The 15,828-nt window shown below is 35.1% G+C and overlaps 1 protein-coding gene across 5 annotated transcripts in view; it reads left to right on the top strand.

Annotated features, from left to right (window-relative positions):
* The window catches only part of LOC147911635 (ubiquitin carboxyl-terminal hydrolase 9X-like), a 142,314-nt gene that overhangs the window by 42,763 nt on the left and 83,723 nt on the right, over positions 1–15,828 (top strand). For all 5 annotated transcript variants that reach the window (XM_087427858.1, XM_087427856.1, XM_087427857.1 and 2 more), the window contains exons 11-12: positions 11,752–11,958; positions 14,501–14,637. In XM_087427858.1, the coding sequence (XP_087283984.1) occupies positions 11,752–11,958; positions 14,501–14,637 (344 nt within the window). The remainder of the gene's footprint in view (positions 1–11,751; positions 11,959–14,500; positions 14,638–15,828) is intronic.

Genomic DNA, 15,828 nt, shown 5'->3' with positions numbered 1-15,828 from the left:
AATTTTTTGTGTATTCTACTTGCTATTCATTTGTTAGATATGTAGTATGCAGATTTTTCTTCCAGTCTTTAGGTTGTTTTTTCATCTTCTTAACAGGATCTTTTGGCAGCAAAATTCTCAATTTTGATGAGGTTCAGTTTATTTATTTATTTCCTCTTTTGGGTCATGCTTTTGGTGTTAAGACTAAGAACTTGGTGTTAAGACTAAGACTAAGAACTAGCCATAAATCCCAAAGGATTTCTTTTACTTTCTTTTGTTCTGAAAGTTTTGTAGTTTAACAATTAAATCTCATCTATTTTAAGTTTTGTTTAGATATGAGACTTAGATTGCAGTTCATTTTTTTGTCCCCTGTATATGTCCATTTGTTCTAGCACCGTTTGGTAAAAGGCTGTCTTTGATCTCACCTCTGTTAGATTACTGTTGCACCGTTGTCAGATATCAGTTGCGCATATCTGTATGAATCTGTTTCGAAGTTCTCTGTTTTCTTCCAGGCCAGCTCCAAGGTAGGATACTGAAAAAAATCATCCCGATGCCCAGGTGAGATAATAGGATGTTAAAGAGATGGCTCAGAGTGTGCATTCTCAAGACTGAGTTGACCTAAAAGTAGGGTGATTCCTGAGAAACATGGTCCAGAAAGACATTACCAGTACCACACAGTGTTGATTACTGTTTACATTTAAGTTTTGAGATCGGGTGGACAGATTCTTCTCACTTTGTCTTTCAAAATTGTTTGTTTATTCAGTTCCTTTGCACTTATATGTAAATTTTAGCATAATCTGGTCTGTATCTATGAAAAATCAAGGTGAATTTTGATAGGAGTGCATTAAACCTGTATATCAGTTTGGGGCAAGTTGACATTTTTGCTGTCTTCAGTCTTTCATTCCATGAACACCGTATGCCTCTTCGTTGATTTAGGTATTTGAATTCTTTCTTCTATATTACGTAGTTTATAGCCTACAAAGCCTCTTTTATTATTTTACATTTAAATGTTGTTTTTGGAGTGATTGTAAATGTTACTGTATTTTCAATACTGATGTCCATAAACATTGTATGGAACAATTTGTATAGAAACGTTTGGTTTTTGTATATTTGTTTGTATCCTATGAGCTTACGTATGTCTAGGAGGCTTTAAATTTTCTCTGACATTTCCTTGGGATTTTTCAATGTAGAAAATCATATCATCTGCCTATGGAAGAGTTTTACTTCTTTCTTCCCAATCTGTATGTCTTTTATTTTTCTTGCCTTAGTTAAACCAGCTAGAATTTCCTATACAATGTTGACTAGAAGTGGCTAGACAGGCAGGAGGCATCCTTGTCTTGTTCCAGTCTTAAGGAAAAAAAGTGTTAGTGTTTCAAGAGTGGTGTTAGCTGTATGTTCTTTATAGATGCCCTTTCTCAGGTTGAGAAAGTTCCCCTCCATTTCTGTTTTCTGAGAGTTTTTGTCATGAATGAATGTTGAATTTTTTGGGGTGTTTATTTCTATATTGATTAATGTATTTGTATTATATTTCTTCTTTATCCTGTTAATGTGGTAGATTACAGTAATTGTTTTTTGATATTGAATCAGCTTTGCATACTTGGAATAAACCACACTTGATTATGTTGTCTTATTCTATTTATATATTGCTGGATTCCATTTACTATTATTTTATTAAGGAATTTTACATCTATATTCATGAGGAATATGGTCTGTAGTTTTCTTTTTTTGTGTGTTTACTGGGCATTAACTGCGTCACAATATAAATTGAGAAGTGTTTTGTCAAAACTCTTCTATTTTCTAGAAGAAGTTATGTACAATTGGTGTTACTTCTTTAAGTGTTGGGTAGAATTTTTCATTGAAACTGTCTAGATCTGGTGATTTTGTTCCTGGGAGTGTTTAGATTATGAATTTAATTTCCTTAGTAGTTACAGTTCTATTCAAATTGTCTGTATTACATTGGCTGAGGTATAGTAACTTGTTTTTTTCATTTGATGTGGTTCACTTCCTAAAAGTTGTCAAATTTATGTATGTTATGTTGTTTCTGATATTCCCTGTTATCCTTTAATGTCTGCAGAGTCTGAGTGACATCTCTGTTTCATTCTTGATATTGATAATTTCTGTATTCTCTATTTTTTCCTCATCCATCATGCTAGAATTTTGTCAGCTTATTGATCCTTTCAGAGAACCGCCTCTTCATTTCATTAGTTTTATTTATTGTTTTTCTGTTTTTAATTCTATTGGGTTTTTTTCCTCTTCTTTGGTGTTTCCTTTTTACTGCTTGCTTCAGCTTTTGTTTTGCTCTTTTTCTAGGTTCTTAAAATAGTTTGGATTATTCATTTAAGCGTTTCCTCTTTTCTCATCTATGCATTTAGCACTATATATTCCCTCTTTACCACTGCTTTCATAATTGCTTATATTTTATGTAAATTTTGGTATATTTGATTTTTGTTTACATTCAGTTGATTACGTTCTTAATCTCTATTAAGGTGTCTCTCCATCAACTCAGAACTATGTTGTTTAGTTACAAATTACTAGGAGATTTTCCTGTCATCTTTTTGTTATTGAGTTATAGTTTGATTCTAGTGTGGTTGGAAACACATTCAGTCTGATTTTCAGTCTTAAATTTGTTGATGTCTGTTTTATGCTCCAGGAAATGGTCTATCTTGGTATTTTCTGTAGGTGGTTTGAAAAGACGGTGTTTTCTGCTGCAGATGGGTAGAGTGTTTCTATAAATGTCAGTTAACTCCTGTTGGTTGATGTTCTTGTTGAATTCTAATTTTGCTGACTTTCTGTCTAATTGTTCTGTCAGTTGTTTAGAAAAGGGTGTTGATGTCTCTCCCTGAAATTATGGATTTGTCTGTTTCTTCTTTGAATTCTGTCAGTTTTTGCTTCACGTATTTTGCAACATACACATATTTGATGTACACACACTTAGGATTACATGTCTTGTTGGTGCACTGACCCTTTTGCAATATATAATGTTGCGTGCTCTCTCTGATAATGTTTTTTACTCTGAAATCTAGCTGATATTAATATAGCCACTCTTGCTTTCCTTTAATGTTTGTATAATTTTGTGCCACTTTTTACTTTCAACCTGCCTACATCTTTATATTTTACAATATAAAGAATCTCTCTTAATCTCTGCCAAACCACTGGTGTATTTATACCATCTGTACTTAATGTGATTATTGATACGTTAGGGCTTAAGCTTGCTATTTTATTTTTTGTGCTCTGTTTGTTCTCTTTTGTTCTTCATTTCTCTGTTTATTTTCCAGCTGTCCTGAAGGTTATTTGTACATCCTTTAGATTTCTATTTTATTTTTCTAAAGCGTATTGCAGTATCTCTTTGTATGACTGCTTTAATATCTTTGATAATTCTGACATCTGTCAGTTACCTTTTTTCATTCTATTTAAACTTCTTGATTCTTGCTGCGTTGAGTAACTTGCAACTGAAACCTAGAGGTTTCCATATTATGTTATAAGACTGGGATTATTTAAACCTCCTGTTTTAGCTGGGTTTGTCTGGCATCACCCAGGCAAGTGATGGGAGGAATGCGCTTTTGTTATTATTACTAGGTGGAGATAGAACTCTAGATGCACCTCTCAACCCTTCTTGTTTCTTGAGGTGGGGCATTTTGTGTTACTGCTGGGTAAGAAGGAGGTTCTGACTCCCTGTGCGTACCATTCTGACACCATGGTATGGGTGGCCTTATTACTACTAGGCAATAGTAAAAGCCCTGACCCTGTACTAGGCCTCCTCTGGCACCATTCAAGTGGGGGCTTCTCTTGACTGTTAGCTGGCTGTAGAAATCCTAGCTCCCTATTTGGCTTTCTCTTATATTACCTCCGCTGTTGTTGGGAATCTTGTTGTAGCCTTACGAAGTTCAGGCTCCCCACTCAACTTTTGGGGTGTGGGTGAGTGTGGGCCATAATTCTTTCTCGTTGTTTGTTTGGAATAGGGCAATTATTTTCTAAGAGTTTTCTATCATGCTAGGTTGGCCTCTCCCTGGTCCTTTGACTATAAAGTGGCTTTTTGGGGGGTTTTCCTTTGTCTGCACCCATCAGTGTTTCCAGATTGCCAGCTTCTTTAGCTTCAGTTCTGGGATATATGAAACAAAAGAAAATTCAGGGAACTCAACCATCTTTTCATTCCTTGAGTTTTGACATCCCTGGCAGTTCTGCTTTCTTTTCTTCAGTTTTCAGACCCTTGTTATATTTGTTTTATGTATAACCTTCGGGGTTTTTAGTGGTACTTAGTGAGAGAAATAGTGATAAGTATATGTATTCCATCTTTTCAAACACACAACTACTTTAGTTTTTTTAAATGAGCGTTTTATATCCTTCTAAATTTGTAAGTGAAGCTTTTTTTTTTTTTTTTATTTTCTTGGTCAATAATTTATCATTTGTCAACCTTTTTTCCTCCATGTTTGCTTTTTTAAAAAAATATGTAAAACGTATTACTTTATGGTCTGCTCTATTCATTTATAACAGTTTTTTCCCAATACTATTAAGTGTGGTAAAATACATATGACATAAAATTTACCATCTTAACCGTTTTTAAGTGTACAGTTCAGTGGTATTAAATACATTCATAATGTTGTGCAACCATCACCAGCATACATCCCTGTAGCTCTTTTCATCTCATAAAACTCATATTGTATACCCATTAAACAATAACACTTCAATCCCACTCTTCTCCAGCCCCTGGCAACCACCATTCTACTTTCTATTTCTATGATTTTGACTGCTCCAAGTACCTCATATAAGTGGAATAATCAGTATTCATCTTTTAATGGCTGGCTTATTTCAGTTAGGTTAATATCTTCAAGGTTCATCCATGTTGTAGCATATGTTAGAATTCCTTTTTTTTTAAAGTGAATATTATTCCTTTATATGGATATGGCACATTTTGCTTAATCCATTTTCTGTGATGGACACTGGATTGCTTTCACGTTTTAGCTATTGTGGATAAAAATGAGGCTGTGAACATGGGTGTATACATGTCTGATTTCTTGAGGAACCACTATACTGTTTTCTACAGCAGCTTTACCACGACATACTTCCACAGACACTGCAAGTGCACAAGAGTTCCAGTTTTTTCACATCCTCACCAACACTTTTTTTCTGTTTTTTTTTTTTTAGATAGAGTAATGTAAACTATATCTGTAAACACTCAATTTATTATAGAAATAATGAATTATAATTTTTTTTAATTGATGTTTTTATAGTTTTTAACATTGTGAAATTTTGGGTTGTACATTTTTGTTTGTCCATCACCATATATATGACTCCCTTCACCCCTTGTGCCCACCCCCCACCCCCCACCCCCACTGCCCCTGGTAACCACAGTACAGTTTTCTCTGTCCATGTGTTGGTTTATATTCCACATATGAGTGAGATCATACAGTGTTAGTCTTTCTCTTTCTGGCTTATTTCACTTAACATAATACGCTCCAGGCCCATCCATGTTGTTGCAAATGGGACGGTTTTGTCTTTTTTTATGGCTGAGTAGTATTCCATTCTATATATATACCACATTTTCCTAATCCAGTCATCAGTTGAGGTACACTTAGGTTGCTTCCACTTCTTGGCTACAGTGAATAATGCTGCAATGAACATAGGGGTGCATAAGCCTCTTTGGATTGTTGATTTCAGGTTTGTTGGATAGATTCCCAGTAGTTGGATGGTTGGATCATAGGGCATCTCTGTTTTTAATTCTTTGAGGAGTCTTCATACCATTTTCCATACCATTTTCCATAGTGGCTGCACCAGTTTGCCTTCCCACCAGCTGTGTATGAGGGTTCCTGTTTCTCCACATCCTCTCCAACATTTGTTGTTTTCTGTCTTGGTGATTATAGCCATTCTAACGGGCGTGAGGGGGTATCTTAGTGCTGTTTTGATTTGCATTTCCCTGATGATTAGTGATGTCGAGCATCTTTTCATGTGCCTATTCGCCATCTGTATATCTTCTTTGGAGAAGTGTCTGTTCATTTCCTCTGCCCATATTTTGATGGGGTTGTTTGTTTTTTTGTTGTTCAGTTGTGTGAGTTCTTCATATATTATGGAGATCAACCCCTTGTCAGATATGTTTTGCAAATATTCTCTCCCAGCTGGTGGGTTGTCTGTTCATCTTGATTCTGGTTTCGTTTGTCTTATAGAAGTTCTTTAATCGGATAAAGTCCCACTTGTTTATTTTTTCTTTTAGTTTCCCTAGTCTGGGTATGCATGTCATCCGAAAAGATTCCTTTAAACCAATGTCAAATAGTGTGTTGCCTATATATTCTTCTATGAGTTTTATAGTTTCAGATCTCACCTTCAGGTCTTTGGTCCATTATGAGTTAATTGTTGTGAATGGCGATAGCAGATAGTCGACTTTCTTTCCTTTGCATGTGGCTGTCCAGTTTTCCCAACACCATTTATTGAAGAGACTTTCCTTTCTCAATTGTATGTTCTTAGCACCTGTGTCGAAAATTAGCTGTCCGTGTATGTGTGGTTTTATTTATGGGCTTTCAGTTCTGTTCCATTGATCTGTGTGTCTGTTTTTGTACCAGTACCATGCTGTTTTGATTACTGTTGCTTTGTAGTATGATTTGAAGTCAGGGATTGTGATGCCTCCTGCTTTGTTCTTTTTTCTTAGGATTGCTTTAGCTATTTGGGGTCTTTTGTTGCCCCATATAAATTTTAGTATTCTTTTTTCTATTTCTGTGAAGAATGTCATTGGAATTCTGATTGGGATTGCATTGAATCTGTAGATTGCTTTAGGTAATATAGACATTTTAACTATGTTTATTCTTCCAATCCACGTGCATGGGATATCTTTCCATTTCTTTATGTCATCATCTATTTCTTTCAATAACGTCTTGTAGTTCTCGTTGTATAGGTCCTTCACCTCCTTGGTAAGATTTATTCCTAGCTATTTTATTATTTTTGATGCAGTTGTAAATGGTATTATCTTTTTGAGCTCTCTTTCTGTTAGTTCATTATTAGCATACAGAAATGCAACTGATTTTTGTAGATTGATTTTGTACCCTGCAACTTTGCTGTAGTTGTTGATTATTTCTAATAGTTTTCCTTTGGATTCTTTAGGGTTTTCTGTATATAAAATCATGTCATCTGCAAATAGTGAGAGTGTCACTTCTTCGTTACCTGTTTGGATTCCTTTTATTCCTTTTTCTTGCCTAATGGCTCTGGCCAAAACTTCCAGTACTATGTTGAACAGGAGTGGTGAGAATGGGCAGCCCTGCCTCGTTCCTGTTCTCAGAGGAATGGCTTTCAGTCTTTCCCCGTTGAGTATGATGTTCGCTGTGGGTTTGTCATAAATAGCCTTTATTATGTTGAGGTACGTTCCTTCTGTTCCCATTTTGTTGAGAGTTTTTATCATAAGTGGATATTGTATCTTGTCAGATGCCGTCTCTGCATCTATTGAGATGATCGTGTGGTTTTTATTCTTTGTTTTGTTGTTGTGATGTATCACGTTGATTGATTTGCGGATGTTGAACCATCCCTGTGTCCCTGGTATAAATCCCACTTGATTGTGGTGTATGATCTTTTTAATGTATTGCTGTATTCGGTTTGCCAATATTTTGTTGAGGATTTTTGCATCAATGTTCATCAGCGATATTGGCCTGTAATTTTCTTTCTTTGTATTGTCTTTGTCTGGCTTTGGTATCAGGGTGATGTTGGCCTCGTAGAATGATTTAGGAAGTGTTCCATCTTCCTCTATTTTTTGGAATAGTTTGAGAAGGATGGGTATTAAATCTCCTTTGAATGTTTGGTAAAATTCACCGGAGAAGCCATCTGGTCTTGGACTTTTATTTTTTGGGAGGTTTTTGATTACTATTTCAATCTCTTTACTTGTTATTGGTCTATTCAGATTCTCCATTTCTTCTTGGTTCAGTTTTGGGAGGTTGTGTGAGTCGAAGAATTTATCCATTTCTTCTAGATTGTCCAATTTGTTGGCATATAGTTTCTCATAGTATTCTCTTATAATCCTCTGTATTTCCGTGGTATCCATTGTAATTTCTCCTCTTTCATTTCTAATTTTATTTACTTCAGGCTTTTCTCTTTTTTTCTTAGTAAGCCTGGCTTAAGAGTTTGTTGATTTTGTTTATCTTCTCAAAGAACCAACTCTTTGTTTCGTCAATCCTTGCTACTGTTTTTTTGGTCTCAATTTCATTTACTTCTGCTCTGATTTTTATTATTTCTCTCCTTCTGCTGACTTTGGGCTTTGTTTGTTCTTCTTTTTCTAGTTCTGTTAGGTGTAATTTAAGGTTGCTTATTTGGGTTTTTTCTTGTTTGTTAAGGTGGGCTTGTATGGCTATGAGTTTCCCTCTCAGGACCGCTTTTGCTGCTTCCCATATGGTTTGATATGGCATATTTTCATTTTCATTTGTTTCCAGATAGTTTTTGATTTCTCCTTTAATTTCATCAATGATCCATTGGTTGTTCAGTAGCATGTTGTTTAATCTCCACATTTTTGTCACTTTCTCAGTTTTTTTTTCATGGTTCATTTCCAGTTTCATAGCCTTATGATCTGAAAAGATGCTTCTTATGATTTCAATCTTCTTAAATTTATTGAGGCTTGCTTTGTTTCCCAACATATGGTCTATCCTTGAGAATGTTCCATACGCGCTTGAGAAGAATGTGTAGTCAGCTGTTTTTGGATGGAGTGCTCTGTATCTGTCTACTAGGTCCATCTTGTCCAATTTTTCATTTAAGTTTACTGTTTCTTTATTGACTTTTTGTCTGGATGATCTATCCATTGATGTAAGTGGGGTATTAAGATCCCCTACTATTATTCTGTTGTTGTTACTGTCTCTTTTTAGGTTGGTTAATAGTTGCTTTATGTACATTGGTGCTCCTATGTTGGGTGCATATATATTTATAAGTGATATGTCTTCTTGATGGAGTGTCCCTTTTATCATTATATATTTCCCTTCTTTGTCTTTCTTAACCTGTTTTATCTTGAAGTCTACTTTGTCTGATATGAGTATGGCAACACCTGCTTTCTTTTGTTTGCCATTATCTTGGAGTATTGTCTTCCATCCTTTCACTCTGAGCCTGTCCTTGCCTTTAGTGCTGAGGTGTGTTTCCTGGAGGCAGCATATTGTTGGGTCTTGCTTTTTAATCCATCCTGCCACTCTGTATCTTTTGATTGGAGAGTTCAATCCATTTACATTTGGGGTAATTATTGATATATGAGGGCTTAATGTTGCTGTTTTGTCACTTATTTTCTGGTTCTTTTGCATTTCCTTTGTTTCTTGTCCCATTTGTTTCAGATTGCCGATTCAGTTTGGTTGTTCTGTCTTATGACTCTTCTAGTTTTTTCTTTGTTTATCATATGTGGTTTTGTTTTGATTATTTGTTTAGTGGTTATCTTGAGGTTTGGGTAAAAAATCTTGTGTATGAGATATTCCATTATCTGATGGCCTCCTATTTCCTTATACTAAGTCAATTCAATCACTTTCCTCTTCCCCTTCTAAGGCGTTCTTGTTATACCTTATTCTATCTTGTGTTGTGGCTGTGTGTTTACAGTGATGAGGTTAAATTTATTTTTGGTGAATTCTTTCCTTTGATCTTTGATTTTAGTAAATTGTTGCTAACCTATTCTAGTAAAGACCTACTATTTTTCTGAGTTTATCTACCTATTTTTCTCCTTGCTCCAAGCTTTGTATTCCCTTTCTCTTCTTTTGTTCATGCCTGAGGGCCTTCTTGAGTATTTCTTGTAGTGGGGGTCTCATGTCCATGAAATCCCTTAGCTTTTGTTTTCTGGCAGAGTTAATATTTCTCCATCATATTTGAAGGATATTTTTGCTGGATAGAGTATTCTTGGCTGAAAGTTTTTGTCTTTCAGTATTTTATATATATCATTCCCGTCTCTCCTAGCCTGTAACGTTTCTGTTGAGAAATCCGCTGAGAGGCTGATGGGAGTTATTTTTGTATGTTATTTTTTGTTTTTGTCTAGCTGCCCTTAATATTGTTTCTTTGTCATTGACTCTGGCTAGCCTTAGCACTAGATGTCGTGGAGAGGACCTTTGCTGGTTGACAAATTTAGGTAACCTGTTGGTTTCGCTTATTGGTAGTTCCTGCTCCTTCCCCAGATTAGGGAAATTCTCAGCTATTATTTCCTTGAATAGGCTCTCTGTTCCTCTTTCCCTCTCTTCTCCCTCAGGAATACCTATAATTCTTATGTTACATTTCCTAATAGAGTCAGATATTTCTCGGAGTCTTTCTTCATTTCTTTTTAGTCTTAGTTCTCTCTCCTCTTCCTGGAGTATTCCTATCCTCTAAAGTGCTAATTCTTTCCTCCATATTGTCAGCTCTGTTCTTTAAAGATTCCAGATTCTCCTTTATCTCCTCCATTATGTTCTTCCTCTCCATCAGCACTGATTGGTTTTTCTTTATGATTTCAATCTCTTTTGTGAAGAAACTCCTAATCTCATTGAATTGTTTGTGTTGTCTCGTATTTCGTTGAGTGTTTTTATGATAGCTATTTTGACATCTCTGTCGTTTAGATTATGGATTTCTGTGTCTTCAGGGTTGGTTTCTGGGTGCTTTCGTTTTCCTTCTGGACTGCTGATTTCATGTATCTTTGCATTGTGGTTCATGAGTTGCCTTTGTTTGTCCTCATCTTGGAAATCTCTGATTGCAATTTCCATGCGCCGTCACTGTGTGGTGGTAAAGGGCTGTGTAATCTAAGCCCCCTGTGCTCTGCCTCGTTCTTCTGCTGCAATCCGTGGGTCCGATCGTTTGGTCTGGTCTGGTCGGCTGAGCTGTGGGGTCTGGTTTGGGGATGGGGGGCTCTCTCTTTTGTCCTCTGGGTCCCTAGTGGGGGGGGCTTCTCCTTCACCCCTGGTTATCTGCTCTCTGGGATGCTCAGATGTTGATGGTAGCCCTGTGGCTCTTCTGAGTCCTCTGTGTGGGAGTTTCCCACTGGCTGAGAGAGCCCTAGGAGCTATGGGTTCCCCGCAGAGGGCTGCCCCTCCCCCCTTCTGGGAGCTGCGCCGACTGGGATCACTGATCTGATTGGGAGGGAGAGGAGTTCTTCTTACCTCTCCCCACTTCCTCCCAGGGCCCAGCACGTTCCACTCTCGGATGTGCAGCAGTGTGGATCTTTCCTGTGGATCTTTCCGATCTAGTTTTTCACTGTCTGGGATTCCGTTGTTGGTCTGTGACTGTTCCTTTTGTTGTATCTTATCCGGGGAAGAGTTCAGGGGAAAGCTCACTCTGCCATGACGCTGATGTCACTCCTATTTTCTGTTTTTTTGTTAGTAGCCGTGCTGGTGTGAGATAGTATCTCATTGTAGCTTTGATTTGCATTTCTCTAAAGATAGTGATGTTGAGCATCTTTTCATGTTCTTCCAGGCCATTTGTGTATCTTCTTTGGAGAAATGTCTTTTAAAGTCTTTTGCCCACTTTTGAATTTTTTTGTGTGTGTTTTCTGTTGCTGAGTTTCGGGACTTATTAACATATTTTTTATCAGGTATTCTTTATCATCTTTTTATTATGTAATTTTACAGTGAGTATGAGGGAATCAAAATTGTAAATAGAGATTTTTTTCCTGGAATTTTTATTAGTCTGTCCTGTGAATACTGTTAGTTTTCTCAAATGAGACTTGGGTAATTAAGTGCTCAGTAATGCTGTTGGTTTGGGTATGTGGGTGAGATGAATTGAATGTCGTTTATCCAAAGCCATGTAATGTACAGCAGTGATGACCTAATGTAAATACATATATAAATTGTGATATTTACATAATTCTGATATTTTTTCTAGGCAAGTTGGACAAATGCAAGTAAAAAGCAACGTGAAAAGCTACTTGAGCTGATACGCCGTCTTGCAGAAGATGACAAAGATGGTGTGATGGCACACAAAGTGTTGAACCTTCTTTGGAATCTTGCCCATAGCGATGACGTGCCTGTAGACATCATGGACCTAGCTCTCAGTGCCCACATAAAAATACTAGATTATAGTTGTTCCCAGGTATGGGAGTGCTTCTTTGCCATTTTTGTTTTTACTTTTTTCCTTCACTATAAGGGTGCCTTAGTTACAGGATAATTCCATTATTTTTGTTTTTAAAGTAAGTTTACTTTTTTTTAAAAAGTGTGTAAAACACATTACTTTATGGTCTGCTCTATTCATTTATAACATCATAACTTACTAAAAGTAAAGTAAGAATTTGAAGAATTGGCTTACTTTTGTCATATAAGCCTGGCTTCCTCCTCATGTGTTTTTTTGACAGGTTTTTCTGTCATTCACTAAGCATTTTTACCTCCTTGTGAGAAGGATTTGTATAGCTAAAACAATTCATTATAGTAGTACTATAGTTTGTATATGATGATAAAATAGACTGAAAGTCTTAAAAGTGATAGTGACTTTGGAGGTAAGGGTTAGATTTTTTGGTCAAAAGTTAAAAGAATTAACAGTTTCCCAAATGGTTCCTTATGAGCAGATGTTATTTATGTTTACTGATTTTAAGTATGCATTTTTTAATGCTAATTTAATTATGTTCTTGGACCTGTTTCTGGATTTTTAGTAGCAGTAGTTTGCCATCCTTCTAATAGGTTGGTTAAAGAATTTAGTAAAGATAATGTATTCCTTCAATAAAAAAGACTGGGGGTTGTTCGTAGCTACCTGAGGGGAGATATTGTCTGCCTTCAGTTGGACTTGAATTTAATCAGGTTGAGCAAGGTCAAGATGATGCTCTCCGGTGTTGAGAACCATACAGTTGTGATGGTTCAGAAGTATTTGCTGAACTGATTGCCTTAATCAAAAAAGTATTGTAGTATATACGGATATATATAGCCAGGGATATGAAATTCAGAGGAGAACATTCTTTACCAGGGATACTTCATTTAAGTAAATGAAGATATCGTTCGTAGTCTGTGGACTAGTTAATCCCAACTTTCCATGTAAACCTGATTTGTTTTTTTCAATTCTGAAAAAAATATATTTTTAAATTTATCCTGTTATCCTTTACAAACATTAAAAATGGGAGCTTTTTACAGTTGCAGTGGTCAATAATACATTGAATTTGCAATAATGGATTTGGGGCTTTAGATTTACCAAGGAAAAAAAAGACTCAGTTCCATTATTTTATCAGATGACAGTGTTATACTGTACTTCATTCTGACTTCATTAAGTGTTTATTCAGCGTCTCAAATGGTTATGAGGACCTTGAATTTAAATCATATTTTATTAAATAAAGAAATGTTGTAGAGGATCAAAAGACACTTGCTAGCTCGACTATTACTTCCTCCTTTAATTGGTTATTCATATTATTGCCTAGCACAGTGTCTTATACATTGCAACTAATAGGTATCGGATTTCATGGAATTTACTAAGAGTTCTGCCTTTTTCAACTTCAACCTTCATATGTTGTGGTTATGGAAAACTAATAAATAATATCATTCTTTTTGTCCTCCAGCTCAAAGGGCTTTTAAGAACCATGACCTTTACCATTTATATATAAATATTTTTAAATTCTTAAAAATGTACACAGAAATTCAGCCCAGTAATTTCACATCTAGAAAATTTTTCCTAGGAAATGATATGAAAACAGCACAATATAGGACATTCTTTAGTGTTTATACAATGAAAAACGGATATAGCTTAAATTCATGAATGTACTCTGTAGTATATTGTGCAGCCATTAAAATGGCTATTGGTGTGGATAGATGTCCATAGTGTTTAATGAAAACACTTACAATGTGGATCCAGTTTTGTTTCTAAAAAGAGATGTGCATGTGCTTGCAAAAATATCCCACTAAGTGGGATGCTAAACAAGTGTACAGAATTGCCTTTCTTCCCCATATACACACAGAAAGAGAATCATTCCAATTAAAAATTTGTTAGGTCTCAAACCTGAACTTTTGATTACCTAGTGCTCTTAGATAAAAAGACTGAAGCAAGTAAACGATGGCAGAATATTAAAAAATAAACTTGTTCTTACAATGTTCTTAGTTTCCCTTTAGATGAATGCCTGTTTTCTGTAACATTTTCTGTTTGTATGTTGATTTGTTTTATTTTTGTTAATGACTTTTTTTAGTTACACAATTACCATACTGTTATTTTCGTGGTGAGATATACTCTCAGTATATCTTGCTCTTTTTAGAAAAATATGCCAACAGCACATCTGTATATGGTAATACTTGGGATTGTATGGTTTTACTAAGTTTTAGTCCATGGAGAACCTTGTAAAACACTGAATAAGATGCAATACCCATATCCACGTGTTTTAAAAATCAGATTCCTGCGAATGTGCCTAAACTTGGCATTTATATCTTGGTGCAGGTGTATCTGAACCTATGGAACTCTGAATTTTTATAATAGCACTTTATATTTTGGAGCTTTGGTGATAATTTCAAAATAAGAATATACCTAAAGCATTTTGTTTGATTCAGCTGTTGTAATTACATCTTAATTTTTGTGATGCTTATTTTATAATTCTCAAATTATTTTAAAGATAGAATTATATTGAATATTGATCCATGTAACCATAAATGTTTTTGTATGTGTGTACAAGGATCGAGACACACAAAAGATCCAGTGGATAGATCGCTTTATAGAAGAACTTCGCACAAATGACAAGTGGGTCATTCCTGCGCTGAAACAAATAAGAGAAATTTGTAGTTTGTTTGGTGAAGCGCCTCAAAATTTGAGGTAAGGTTTTTAATATAGGAAATTTGCTAATTTTTATTTCTATGTTATGTTGAAAACATATATCAGATAGCGTATCAGTAAAAGCAAATTTTAAAGAAAGAAAAACTAGAGTGGGAAACCAGGAATCTTAATAAAGGATTTGGAACAAAATAAGATTTTAAGAATAAGATGCTTGATTATATTCATCTCCTTGATATTTTATGACAAGTTATTTATCCAATGTTACATGGCAATTAAGTATAAGAGTCAAGATACTGCTGTGGGCTCTTAGTTCAAAATTGTCCAAAACCTCCAACGGATGTACTAGAAATTATTATGGCATGGGTTGTATTTATGTCATTCCTCATTTTGTTTTAACCTTACTATAGGTTTTCCCTCCTTGGCCCAGTATTCGTTCTTAGTCCCATGAGATAATGCTTCATACAGCCCTTATTATTTTCTAAATTGCTCTACTCTAACATATTTCTCAACATTTGTTATGAACTTTAAATTTTATACTAGGGAATAGTAATTTCCAAGGAGGTAGTTACCTTTCTGGAATTTACAAGTTAATTTTCAAAGCTAAGACTCCCAGTGATTTAAATTATAAAAGATGACAAGACTTAGTTTAAAGATATTTTTTACTCAATTTATTTTAGCTAGATTTTTTCTTGAGTAGCTAGTTTTATGTATTTGGTCTTGATGTTAAATTGTGGTTATAAGAATAATTTATCCTTTTATTTTCTTGTGATATATTTGGAATTAATGATATGAAGAGAAAAATAACATGTAAGAAAACTAGGTGTAGTGGCAAGAATTTTGAGAATGCAGTTAGGGTTCCTGGTAGTGAGCACCAGTTTTATTTAACTAACTATAATCTTAGAATGCTTTTGTAACCTTTAGAGACATTTTTCTTGTAAGACAATTACACGATTGCTTAGATCCTTTACAGCTCTGGTTATATGATTATGCATGTAAACAGAATTCTTGTTTAAACTGAATTATATGATGCCACTTTTATGTTTTTAGTTTTTGAGTTGAATTTTGATTGTTTTTTTACAATGCTGGAAAATTACATGAAATTAGGAAATTTCATGGAGATAAATTCCAGAGGAAATTCTCAGTCTATTAATATTTATTTTGAAGGAAATGTTTTGATTATGTTTGACCCACCATATGTGCGTTTTGTCTTTTATGAAATGTACCCATTTT

Source organism: Ceratotherium simum, chromosome Y, assembly GCF_057802395.1.
Source record: "Ceratotherium simum simum isolate JZ-2026a chromosome Y, ASM5780239v1, whole genome shotgun sequence".
Classification (NCBI taxonomy): domain Eukaryota; kingdom Metazoa; phylum Chordata; class Mammalia; order Perissodactyla; family Rhinocerotidae; genus Ceratotherium; species Ceratotherium simum.
The sequence above is the reverse complement of the archived record's forward strand: the minus strand, read 5'-3'. Positions and strand labels throughout refer to the sequence as shown.